The 13,747-nt window shown below is 38.6% G+C and overlaps 1 protein-coding gene across 2 annotated transcripts in view; it reads left to right on the top strand.

Moving 5' to 3' along the window:
- Positions 1-9,871, top strand: part of rbpjb (recombination signal binding protein for immunoglobulin kappa J region b) — a 106,285-nt gene extending 96,414 nt beyond the window's left edge. For both annotated transcript variants that reach the window (XM_080189179.1, XM_080189188.1), the window contains exon 11: positions 5,147-9,871. In XM_080189179.1, coding sequence (XP_080045305.1) covers positions 5,147-5,459 — 313 coding nt within the window. In that variant the 3' untranslated portion in view covers positions 5,460-9,871. The remainder of the gene's footprint in view (positions 1-5,146) is intronic.
- The last annotated feature ends 3,876 nt before the right edge of the window (positions 9,872-13,747 follow it).

Raw genomic sequence — 13,747 nt, 5'->3', positions numbered from 1 at the left:
ATCATTTCTATGAGCTTAATTTGATTGAATTACAAAAAAAACTGGTTTTGCTTGTACAAAAACATAGAATGCTGGATAAACTCAACAGGTCTGACAGCATCTGTGGAGCAAGAAAGAGTTAAAAGTTTCAAGCATTTTATGTTTTTAGTTTTGATTTCCAGCAGCTGCGCTATTTTTCTTTTATACTAGTTTTACTTGTCTCTTTTTCTACTTGTGTCTCCATGAGAGCGCAACTAAGCCAGATGTCAGGACTGACTATTAACAGGCTGTCTGATTATATCTAACCTCTCATTCATACAAACTTGTCCAAGTACAACTGTTTTCAACTTGTATTTGGCACCTCAATGTTCAGAACTACTGTCTATTCCTTCATTTTTCTTTTGCCCTTAGACCTAGCCTGTTCCCATCACCATACTACCTGCTTCAGTGTTGGCTGGAGATGCAGTTTGTTTCTCAACACTGGTTCATGTTGTTAAAGTCTGCACTGGTGTTTAATAGAGGAATTGTTATTTATTATTTATGTATCCAAAGTAGTCTTAGAGAGGTAAATGGTCAGTAAAAACCTTTGAGGTACAGGAAACTTGGATTTATTTTCCACAGTGGGTCAGAAGACTGCATACTATTGTGTTTTATTTTAAATTACTGCCAACTAAAATTTGCTAATCAGCTTGAAGCATTAAGTTAAACCTGAGACTTTGACTTAACCCTGCTTTTATCAATTTTATCAGGGAGACCTCCAACAGTCACGACAATCTTCTTTATGCCAAATATAACTCCAGTCGACAGAGTTAATTTTCCCTGATACCCATTGACTCCAGTTTTGCTCGAGCTCATTGATTCCACCCCCTGTCAACTGCTGCGTGGATAAAGAGCAGTCACTTTTATCTTGGCTCGAGAGTTCAGTTCCTTCAACCAGTTTGAATCAAGGTTGTAATGAGGTCAAGAGCTGAGTGGCCCTGGTGGAACACACAGCATCAATGGGCAAGTTATTGCTGAGTGAGTGCGTCTTAATGGCGTCGAAGGCAAATTCCATCACTTTACTATTGGATTAAGGCTAGACTGATGGAGTGGTAATTGGCCAGATTGGCTTTGTCTTGCTTCCTGTGTATAGGACATGCCTGGGCAGTTTTCCACATTGCTGGGTAGATGCCTGTGTTGTAGCTGTACTGAAGCACAGCTTGAATCGGGGTACAAGAAGATCTGGAACAGATCTTTAGTGCTAATGCTAGTATATGTTCAAGGCCCATTGCTGTTGCAGTATCTAGTGCCTTCATCTGTTTCTTGATATCTTGTTGAGTGAATTGAATTGGCTAAAGACTGGCATCTGTGATACTTGCTGATGACACGAAGGTGAGTGGAAAAGCAAATTGCGTGGAGGTGTGGAAAGTCTGCAGAGAGATCTGGATAGGCTGAGCAAGTGAGTGAGGACCTGGCAGATGGAGTATAATGTTAGCAAGGTGTGAGGTTATCCACTTTGGCAGAAATAATAGTAGGAGGGATTATTTAAAAGGCGAAAAGCTGCAACATGCTATGGTGCAGAGGGACCTGGGGGGTCCTTGTGCACGAATTGCAAAAACCCAGTCTGCAGGTGTAGCAGGTGATCAAGAAGGCGAATGGAATGCTGGCCTTTATAGCGAGGGGGATAGAATATAAAAGCAGGGAGGTCTTGCTACAACTGTACAGGGCACTGGTGAGGCCGCAGCTGGAGTACTGTGTGCAGTTTTCGTTGCCGCATTTGCGGAAGGATATATTGGCCTTGGAGGGAGTGCAGAGGAGGTTCACTAGGCTGATACCAGAGATGAGGGGGTTGGCCTATGAAGAGAGACTAAATAGACTGGGCCTATACTCGTTGGAGTTTAGAAGGACGAGGGGGAATCTTATAGAGAAGTATAAGATAATGAAAGGGATGGATAGGGTAGAGATAGAGAGATTCTTCCCGCTTAGAAAGGATAGCAGGACTAGAGGACACAGCCTCAAGATAAGTGGGGTGGGGGGGGTGGGGCAGTTTAGATTGGAGTTGAGGAACTTCTTCACTCAAAGGGTGGTGCATCCCTGGAATTCTCTTTCCGTTTGAAGTGGTGGAGGCTACCTCGCTAAATATATTTAAGTCACGGGTAGATAGGTTTTTGATAGACAGGGGAATTAAGGGTTATGGGGAGAAAGCAGGAAAGTGGAACTGATCCACTTCAGATCAGCCATGATCTTATTGAATGGCGGGGCAGGCTCGAAGGGCTAGATGGCCTACTCCTGCTCCTATTTCTTATGTTCTTATACTGGGGACCTCTGCAGGAGGCCAAGTCAGATCATCCAATTGGTGTTACTAATTTAAGATTGTTGCTAATGCTTTGGCCTTCCCCGTCATTGAGGATGGAGATATTTGTGCAACCTGCTGCTCCAGTGAGTTGTTTGCCCACCACCATCCACAATTGGATGTGGTAAGACTGTAGAGATTAGATTTGATCCATTGAAACTCCTGTCTATTACTTGCTGCTATGCTGTTTGGCATGCAAGTAGTTCTGTACTGTAGCTTCACCAGATTGACACGTCATTTTTAGATATACCTCATGTTGCACTTGGCATGCTCTATCATTGAACCAGAGTTAATCCCTTGGATTGCTAGGTGACTATGCTGGGCCATGAGGATACAAATTGTGGTTGAATACAATTCTGCTGTGCTGATGGCATATGGTGCCTCATGTATGCTCAGTTTTGAGTTTCTAGATCCATTCAAAATCACTCCCATTTAGCACGGTGGTGGTACTGTCAAGGATAGATGCACCTGTGGGAGACGGATTGATAAGAATGAGGTCAAGTATGTGTTTTCATCATTACCTGCTGCACACCTGGTTTGTCGGTTACATTCTTTGCGACTTGGCCACTTAGTCGGTAATGGTGCTACCAAGCCATTCTTGGTGATGGACGTTGAAGTCCCTCTTCCAGAGGTCATTCTATGCTCTTACCACTTTCAGTGCTTCCTCCAAGTGATGCTCAACATGGCGGAATACTGGTGGCATGTGGTAATCAGCAGAAATTTCCTTGCCTATGTTCGATCAGAAGCCATGAAACTTCATAGAGTCTGGAGTTGATGTTGACACCTGCAACTGTATACCAGTGTGCTATCCCCTCTGCGTGCCAAACAGCATCGCAGCAAGTAATAGACAGGAGTTTCAATGGATCAAATCTGAGCTCTACAGTCTTACCACATCCAATTGTGAATGGTGGTGGGCAATCAAACAACTCACTGGAGGAGCAGGTTGCACAAATATCTCCATCCTCAATGATGGGGAAGGCTGAAGCATTTGCAACAATCTTAAATCAGTAATACCGATTGGATGTTCTGTCTGGCTTAGCAAGGGTGCCATGGTGGCACAGTGGTTAGCACTGCTGCCTCACAGTGCCAGGGACCAGGGTTCGATTCGTGGCTTGGGTCACTGCATGTGTGGCATCTGTGTGGGTTTCCTCTGGGTGCTCCAGTTCCCTCCCACAGGAGCACCCGGAGGACTCTGAAAGATGTGCTGCTTAGGTGTGTTAAATTCTCCCTCAATGTACCTGAACAGGCGCCAGACTGTGGTGACCAAGGGATTTTCACAGTAGCTTCGTTGCAGTGATGATGTGGGGTTACTTGTGACACTAATAAATAAATTAAGAGAAAAAGCACCAGGGATCCAGGTTCAATTCTAGGCTTGGGTGACTGTCTATGTGGAACTTGCATGTTCTCTGTGTTAGCACAGATTTCCTCTGTATGTTCCAGTTTCCTCCCAGATTAGGTGGATTGGCCATGCTAAATTTCCCCTTTGTGTCCCAGGATGTGTAGATTGGGGGAATAGTAGCTAGATAAGTGGGGTTACTGGAAAATGCCTGGGTGGGATGCTCTATTGAAGAGTTGATGAAAACTCAGTGGGCTGAATGGCATCCTTGTGCACTGAAGGGATTCTATGAATTGCTTTTAAACTTTCCAGCAGTTTGATACAACTGCTTGGCTATTTCAGAGGTCATTTAAGAGTCAACCATATTGATGTGGACCTGGAGTCACATGTAGGCCAAACTGGGTAAGGATGGTAGATTTCCTTCCCTAAAGGCTATAGTCAACCGGATGTATCTTTACAATAATTGACAGTGGTTTCATCATGAGATTTTTAATTCCAGATTTTTGTTGAATTTAGATTCCATCATCAGTTGTGGTGGGATTTGAGCCCAAGTTTCCAAAGTATTACCCTGAGTCTCTGGATTACCAGTCTAATTGACACTATGCCGCCACCTCCCCCAAGACTGCCCTCTGTACAGTAATATCCAATAATTTTGATCCAGTCTGTGACTAAGTATAAGTTCTAGCATTTATCTGGCAACATATTGTAACTTTGGTTAAATGGGTCATTTTGTAGTACTGCGCGACAGTTTACACACAAGCTCCAAGATGCAGAAAATAACCAAATAGTTCAGTCAGTGCATTAGGCAACTTCCAAACTACGCAAACTCAGCAACAGCTGAGAGAGTATCAGTGCAGATTTGCTCCAATGTCACGTGGCAAACAGGTACTATGCAGTAGCAACAGTATTTTACTGATGCAGTAAAATAAAGTGCTATCATTTGCTAGCAAATTTTATGGCAAGTTGAAAGACTGAACCTGATGGAATAAAATTAAAATGTTAGCCTATGCCATAAATCCTCAAGTGTTGGAATATCCTCTACCTAGTAGAGTGGTACACTTGCATTATTTTCGTTACATTTTACAGCATTTTGCTTTGAGATGTTGATATGTTTTAGTTTTTAATAAGTAACCTGTAACCAGAATGGCTAAACTATTTTCTACTTTGCAATATGACCTGGTAAAGTTGTACTTAATCCATTGAAGATATGTATTTCAGTTGTGAACTCTGACTACATTTTAATTGTGTGAAGATTCTAAAATTTTATTGAAGCAATTTGATAATTCTCAATTCAAAATTTGTAACACAATTAAGGGCAGCTATTTGCACCTTTTTGTGGCATTTTACGGCCTTTCCTTATTTCAAAAGTACCACCTTATGTTTTACCCCCTCGTTGCATAACTGTGCTGATGGATGGACTTTATTTATTTGTGAACAATCACAGTATCACTAAATATTTTATCTAACCATTTGCTAATCTGCTTTAATATTTTTTAAAGGTGTGCAGAGAGCATGCTATGTGTTGTTCCAGATATTTCTGCATTCCGAGAAGGTTGGCGATGGGTGCGTCAACCTGTCCAGGTCCCTGTCACTCTGGTTCGAAATGATGGGATTATCTACTCTACCAGCCTTACTTTTACATACACGCCAGAGCCTGGACCAAGACCACACTGCAGCGCTGCTGGAGCCATCCTAAGAGCAAATACCAGCTTGATGGCATCGAATGACTCGAACACAAACAGTGAGGGAAGTTACACAACTGTCAGCACAAACTCAACTATTGTCACATCAGCAGCAACAGTAGTCTCCTAACTATAAAGTGGTTTAAAGACTGTTACCAACTTTTGGGAAGGGAGAAGATGCAAAACTGTTGAAGTGCTGCAGAGAAAACCTACTAGTATCAGCAGTTCTTGTGGTGTTCTGGAAATCACCTACTTGTTCAGATGATGGACATGTCATTCAAGCATAGATAATCTGCAGGAGGTGTTACCACAGTAAGAAAATACACCTGAATATGTATAAAACTTTATAAAGAGCTAAAATGAAAATCTATTTTTCAGCTGTTTAAAGAGTGGGCAAGATATAAAGAATTTGGGTGGGATGGTGGTAAAGCAGACTAGAGAATGCATACAAAAATAACATAGTTTCTATGGACCAAGAAACTTGTATAAGCTTTAGTGGAGGTACAGTTTCACCATACCTTTTTTGTATTATACATATAGTACACTTTTGTTACCAAATAGTTTATATTTTCTTCCTATGAGCAATGGGCTCTGAAGTATCCAGGTTCCAGGCCTGACCTTGCTGTATATTCTCATCACCTACTATACCAGTAAAGACCTATATTTTGGTCACTGGCTGGAACTGTCCTAATTTTTATTTTTTTTAAACTTGAGTCGTGTGACTTTATTATCAATTAAGAGTGGTGTTTGAGGGGAGGACCTCATTTTTATGATCACCTGTCAATCTGCATACTGTACTTAAAAAATGTCTCAATATGATACCTTCATGTGGGACAAAATCAGTTAATATTATGAGTTTAGCATGATAGTTTAAGGAACAAGAAGCACTAAAGTCATGCTGTCTAAATGTGATCTGTTACACAAAGGCAATCTAAACACAGGTGCATGTTGGTTGCTTTATTCTATAAAAGATTACTCAAACAACCAAGAGACAGATGGAAATCAAAAAGGAAAAGTTAGAGTTCTGATTCTTCAATTAGAGCTCCAATTCCAGTGCTACTTTTGAAAGACTAGTGAATTGCAAGCCTTGTGTTAAGTTTGTAAGTTACTTTAAATCTGTCACCTTTAAATGGGTGTATATTCAACTATGCAGAGCGCACAGCAATAACTTACAGGGGTATCTGTATGCTTACTGATGTCTCAGTTGCCTTGCTGCTGTGTGTTTAAAACCATTGGTCAGAAGTGGTTGGTGTTGGACATTTTTGTCATGCTCCACCTGTGTGATATGCTGAAATTCTGTTTAGTAACATATACAAACCCCACATCTGTGACAGAATTTCGTAATGCCACATTAGGTGACTTTCTTTAAATAGTTTTAATGCACAGTAACAATTATGGGTAAATGCAATACCAGTTGGTGTACAAACATCTTTTATAAAATTTAGCATTATGTGACAACTCAATTGACTACACTTTAATTCACATTTTGCTGCTTTTTATGCTGTTCAACTTGTCCTTCCTCATACTTTTCTTAAGAATACCAAAAGGGTTATTTTTCCTTTCTGAATTCTCAGGATTACCACTGCAATCAGATTATGGCTGCTATCACATTTACTATGATATGTAAATCCAAAATTGTGATATTCTTTCATATCATCTCTTAATGCATTGTAATATTGCAACGTCCCAATGTACTTCAGAAACAAGAATATCAGAAGCTTTAAGTGACTTCTGCCCTGTCTGCAATACATACAACAGTACAGATATGTTAAACATAGCTTTATTTTTTCAATTATTTTAATAAAACAGTATTTAGTAATACCTGATAGATTTGCTTTGCCACTCATGAGTAAAAACTGAAGATTTCTGGATACACTGACATCTGGTAAATGAGGTTCTGCTTTTAACTAAATTGGGAGTGTGGCCATTAAGTATTGAGTCTTTTTTTTGTTCCCTCAAAGCACTGCTTTTGTATGATGAAACATATTCCCAATTTTTTATATTTACGGTACTTCCACCTACATGTGCTATTTGAACTTTTTGGCTATTGATTGCTACAGTGGTTTATTTTTATTTTTTTATTACATGTGTTAAAAGTGATGAATGGTGTTTAAAGTGTAATTTGTTCTTTGAAAACTGTACCTAACAGATTGATGCCACACTTGTTACATTCAAGCTGCAAAAACCTGTTTGTAAGCTTGTCAATAACTGCAATAATGTGGATTTTGGTCCAGTATTTCTGTGGTACAGGATCATCGTCTCTTCATTAAGAGTTGAAACATGGATAACACGAAGTCCTAAGCTTTTCAAACAGGACATTGAATTTAAGAACTTAGTATCCATGGGTCATTACTAGACATGAATGAATTAGGGCATTCAACATAAAATATCCTTATAACCAGTACAATGAAAGCATCCTAGTGGGTATACCAAAATGGTAAATATTGATCATTGGAACAGAAGGTGGGAAGTCTGTCTCCGTGGTCTATGTGCATCAATTGAGGAGCAAATTTGTTCTATCTTGTAAGAAGAGTAGCTAACATTAATATGTCTAACACCTTTGCCCTTCAGAGCTAAAGATGGCTGAGCTCATTCAGTGAGCACATCCAGTGGCAAATTACAGCAACATAGCAAAGAAGAACTTATATTTATATAGAGTGTTTTATGTCTTAAGGTTTTTCCAAAGTGCTTCACAACCAATGAATTGCTTTTGAATTGTAGTTGCTGTTATATATGCAAATATGCTAGCTGATTGCAAATGAGATCTTTTTTGATGGTGTTTTTGTTGGTCCAGAAATCAGGAGAACTTCCTGTCCCTCTTCAGACAGTACCATGGATATTTTTTTACAGAACATCTGAACAAGCAGCCTAACTTTCAGCGATGCAACACTCTTCTCTGTTGCAGTGAATTATCAGTCTAGCTTATGTTTGTTTACGCCCCTATTGAAACTGGAACTAAGACCCTCTGATTTGGATAAGAATACTGTTCACTCTGTCACACCGACAATCATATCTGTTGTTGGCATAAAACTCAGGCGGGCATAATCACAAAATGTAAACAATTATTGTTTTATTTATATTGAAAATATTTCCAGCTGCACATGCCTTCAGCTTTAATTAAATATCATAGAAATAAGGAATCTACTATCAGTGATTTTTCGTGCCAGGCTGCTTGTGCTATTAACCTAATTTAACTTGTTTGCTCAGTCATTGAGCAGTTTCAGTCAGTTGGCATCTATGACCAAAAGGCAACAGAGCCATAACTGTTGGCTAAATGCTTGTAGCAGGTTCGAACCTGAAATGTCAGATTCAAAGGTGGCTTGCTATTGACAGCAAAAGTAAGTTCTGCATGATAGATGATTTTTTTAAAAAACTAAATTCAATTCCAGCTACATAATCTCCATGTATACTTTTGGCACTTGATGTACAGATTATGACTGCCAGTACCTGGTTGTGAGAAAAGGGAATAAAATTTATTAAGCTATTTGACACTTTGATCTATTTCAGTGGTCAAACCACTTGGGTTAAAATGAAAGTCATATTGTAAGGAGGGCTGGGCATCTAGTGTGTTCTAAAAGGCCAATCAGCTCATTATTTGTCCCTTTTGAGTTTTTTAAAAAAACGTAACACTTACCTATTATCTTGAGCTGTCTGATGTTTGATTTTTTTTCTATCATTTTTTATAAGTCATTCCAATAGTTCATCACCCATTGATTCCTCTACCACCCCATGATCTATTTTGTATTTACTTTGCACTAAATGTTTTGCCCAGTTCTTGTAATCTGACAAACTGGGTTTTCACTTTAATGTTTAACATTTTATGTGTCCTGATCAGCTTAAACATCTCTAATCTTTCCTCATTCACTTTCCTCTGGCAGTAATTCATGTTGCTGTTCTCTGCATCCTTGTCAATGTATCTCTCCATTTTAAAATGTAACTAGAATTGTACACTATTTCAGGGAGTTGTTCTGTGCATTAGATAACCTTAATGTGGTCTTTGTAGACTTGTACTCTTGTACATGCTCTGTATCCTGATGTTCTTTGCTTTTTCAAATCACTGCTTTACATTCTCACAACATTTAAAGTACTAACCCTTCTGTCTCTCCCAGATACCTTTCACATTTTCCTCTGTTAATTCTATTCATTATATGCCTAAACCTCTTGTACGTTTTTTTTCCTAATATTCAATACATTGCATTTGTGAGTTTTAAATTTCATTTGTCAATTATTGTACTGGACTTTAACATTCATTAAGGTTCATATGAAAAATAGCCACGTGAGGTACCAGAGGGTGTTTGCCTGTTGAACTGTACCCAGTTTAAGTTAAAATCTTTAGAAGAGAGGTTTTCAAAATTGGTACTGAAAAATGGTGGAAGAAAGTACTCTTGTATTCTGTGACTAAAACAGTTGTGCATTTCAAGGCATAAGTTAGGATTTCATTATTCTGGTTTGGATATATTTCTACTACTGTTTTAATACTAAAGTGACTAGGTTTTTATAGACTTGGTAATTTTGAAAATAAAATTGCTTGGGTTTTTACTATTTCTGCTGGGATTTTAATTCCAAAATGTTAAAAGTTTGCATTTTTTAATTACATTTGTCCTGTGTATAGGAGTATGAACATTGACGAATATCCTTGAAAGTGTCCGTGCAGGCATGTTTCTGACATTTTTGCTTGCACAAGAGAAGTACAGCATCATATGTTGTACATCCGTAATCTGCTTTACCAATGTAAGCTGTCAAACTAATCCTGAAATCAATCCAACAATGTAAACGTTCAACTTTTAATCCCATGTTCTATTTGCTTTTTTTTAGAAACATTAATGTCAACTTGTCCAATATGTCAAGTGATAGATGCATTCTGTTTCTAGTCATTTTTGACAATTGGAATTCGATAAACTTGGCTCAAGCACATTGTCTCCTTTCACTTTGACAATGTGATTCATCTTGGGGTTGGAAGTGGGGTTGCTGCAAAGTATTGTTTTCTTCCAGTTCAGAGTAAGACAATGCTGTTAAGTTATAAGAACATAAGAAATAGGAGCAGGAGTAGGCCATCTAGCCCTTCGAGCCTGCCCCGCCATTCAATAAGATCATGGCTGATCTGTCGTGGCTCAGTCCCACATTTTCGCCCTCTCCCCATAACCCTTAATCCCCTCGCTTATCAAAAACCCATCAACCCGCGTCTTAAAAATATTTAGCGAGGCAGCCTCCACCACCTCAACGGGCAGAGAATTCCAGAGATTCACCACCCTTTGAGTGAAGAAGTTCCTCCTCAACTCCATTCTAAACCCCCCCCCCCTTATCTTGAGGCTGTGCCCCCTAGTCCTACTGTCCTTTCTGAGTGGGAAGAGTCTCTCCACCTCTATCCTATCCATCCCATTCATCATTTTATACGTCTCAATGAGATCTCCCCTCATTCTTCTAAACTCTAACGAGTACAAGCCTAGTTTATTCAGCCTCTCCTCATAGCTCAACCCCCTCAACTCTGGTATCAGCCTAGTAAACCTCCTCTGCACTCCCTCCGAGGCCAAAATATATCCAGGCCATCACCAATCTGCTAGTGCGCCTTCCACATTACCTTTTAATTCATTGTTGGAATATGAGCACAACTAGCAATGCCATTGTTTAATGACCATACTTTCTTGCCCTGAGAAAATGATATTTTTGGCAGTGTGATTTATCTGATTGGCTTGCTAAATCACTTCAGAAGGCCGTTAAATCAAGCATGTTGATGTCATACTGGAGTTACGCACAGGTCAGACCAGGTAAGGGTTTCCTCCCTAAAGGACATCAGCAAACCAGTTCAGTTTTAATGACAATCTTCGTGTCTGCTAATAGCTTTTTGTTTCCAGATTTTTTTAAATTATAAACTGAATTTGAAATTATCATGATGTGACTTAAACTTGAGTCTCGCCTAATAACCCTGGCCATGTACAGATTGCTAATCCAGTAATGTAGCTGCAACATTACCATACCCGAATATACCTGTCAGAGCACCACTGATGTACATCAGTCCCACAAAGTACAATTAAATGTTATTTATTTATGAAGGATACTCACAATGGTTAGTACAACAGGATTCTACTTAACATATTGGTTGTATTCATTCTGTGTTCATCTCAGCTTTATCTCGGCATGTGAATCTTGCTTTGCTTTCCTAAAGGTAAATGTTGAGCACTGGTCGAGTTTTGTAAAGTAGTAACTGGAAGTTTTGCAAAGTATATTTGATGTAGTACATGTTTTGTCTTCATCTCTTTCCTCCCAGAAGGTCCCCTTTCATGTTCTTATAAACATTGTTAGGTGAATGTTTTATAGCTCATTTTTTTAGGTGAGAGGCCCATCCCTCTTTCCACCACAAAAGAGAAAAGTCTTCGCTGAAAAAGGGGAATCACTTGTATCTGAGTTTGTGGTTACAACCTAGCACTTCTGCAGTATTGAATTACGAATATCTTGTGCTACTAGATCATGAACACATTTAAAAATTCTCAAGTTGCATTATTTTTTGAGTAATAAAAAAGTCTCTTTAAAAAAAACTTTGCAACAACATAATTGTTGTAGATTTGACCAAAATCTACAATATTAGTATCTTTCTCATGGACCAATTCGGAATGCTTCGTCTGAGAATGATTGTCCTTAATTCACGTTATTCTGGTCACTTACCAAATGCAGGTGTGGGACCCACAAATAGGAAAAACAACCATACATTTCATCATTCCATCAGGTAGAGGTATTTTTAGATTCTTTCATTTCTATATGAGAGCTGGAACAGCTGCCTTCAAATAAAATTCTTTTGCTGGTGGACAATAAAATGTAAAGTACAAATCCCAATTTTGGTAAAGGCCTGAAACCTGGTCAGTAGTAAATGGAGAGCAAAGAAAAACAAGTCTCCAAGGTGACCACTGAATTAGAATAGGGACTTGCTTTCACATCTGTTCTAGCTCATTGCTGTTGAGGTTAATGCAGCATATGCCAGAGTTACTCAGGATTCTCCCAAGTATTTTTCTGAACAAAAAGAATTTGGTAGCTTACAAACTTGAATGTGCATGAAAGAAAGGTATATTTAATTGCTGGAGAATTTCTGTTTCCTAAATTTACATGTCTAAAGAAGTGCTATGTGCACTGCACTTTCATCAACTTAGTGGGCACAGATGTTTTGTGCTAAAGGATGATCTGGCATGTCTAACCATTTGCATTCATTTTTATAGCCTTGCTACACCAAAGCATGGCCTAATAACTGCAAGGTTGTGGATGAGCAGAGCCATTCCACACATCTTAGTTCATCCATTCAGGAAGAATAGCCGCCCCCACCCAATTGCATCATCTAATTGGTTCTCTGGATTTTCTGTCTCCAATTTTCTATTTTGGAATCCATTCTATCTATTGATCACTGTGTGTACATTGATCAACATAGACATTTCTTATCTTAATGAATACTGGTACATTGTTCGGAAAATCTTTTTATTTAAACCTTAATTCTACCTGCCTTATATTTCTAAAATACTTTCACTGTTATGTACTTTGAGAGATCCTAAAATTATGAATGGAGTTGTATAAAAAAAACTTCTTTTGAATTTGAACTACCATCTTGGTTATGCAACTTTCATATTCATTTTAAGCTTTAAAAAAAACACAAATGAAGTGGGGAAGAATTAGACCCAATAATGTTTCTTAATTAGCTAATACCTGACCAGTTTAATGGTCATTCTTTGTTATAATAGTCCACTTTAAATTGAAGCTGTTCTATTTGTGTTGGGTTTTGAAGTTATAAAATTTGTGTTGCAGGGTAAATTTCAGGACACTTGTCGCAACATGAATTATAGATGCATAGTTGTTAAGTTTACGTTTTTAATTTCATGCCTGTTGACATCAGTGATACGACATTAAAAACACACTTGTCTATATGGTTCAATTTGTACATGACCAAAAATTTGTGACTTGTGGGTTCTCACATTGAGTGGTTGCCAGTCAATTTTTCTTCTGACATCATTGTGCTAGAAAGCCACCTTGATATTCCATGCCACTGGAGAGATCCAGCCCCTTTTCACTTGCGTAATATAGCGATGCCAAGACCTCAACTGTACTCACTATATTAGTTTAACAGGCACTTGGTGAAACCAGTTACAGAGTAGTTTGAGAATCAAGATAAAATTACAGATTAAGATTGTGAATTTTTTTGGCTGCTTATTTTTACTACTTTGAGAGTAAAACACCACACTCTACCAACTGCTCCAGCTGTTTATCAGGATTGCAAAGTTTTGATGAATTCAAAAATTTAGTCAAACTTCTTTTGTATCTAATGTGGGCAATTTTCCAATATTTTTAATCTTTACCTGCTCTCCAAATAGGAATAGCTACAGGAATCCACACTGGCTCAGTCAGTAATGATGAAATCTACTGCAGTAATCTGACAAATAGAAG

This window comes from Carcharhinus amblyrhynchos, chromosome 1 (assembly GCF_965287045.1).
Source record: "Carcharhinus amblyrhynchos chromosome 1, sCarAmb.v2.hapA, whole genome shotgun sequence".
Taxonomy (NCBI): Eukaryota; Metazoa; Chordata; class Chondrichthyes; order Carcharhiniformes; family Carcharhinidae; genus Carcharhinus; species Carcharhinus amblyrhynchos.
Note: the sequence above shows the minus strand (reverse complement) of the source record. Positions and strands in the feature narration are given on the sequence as shown.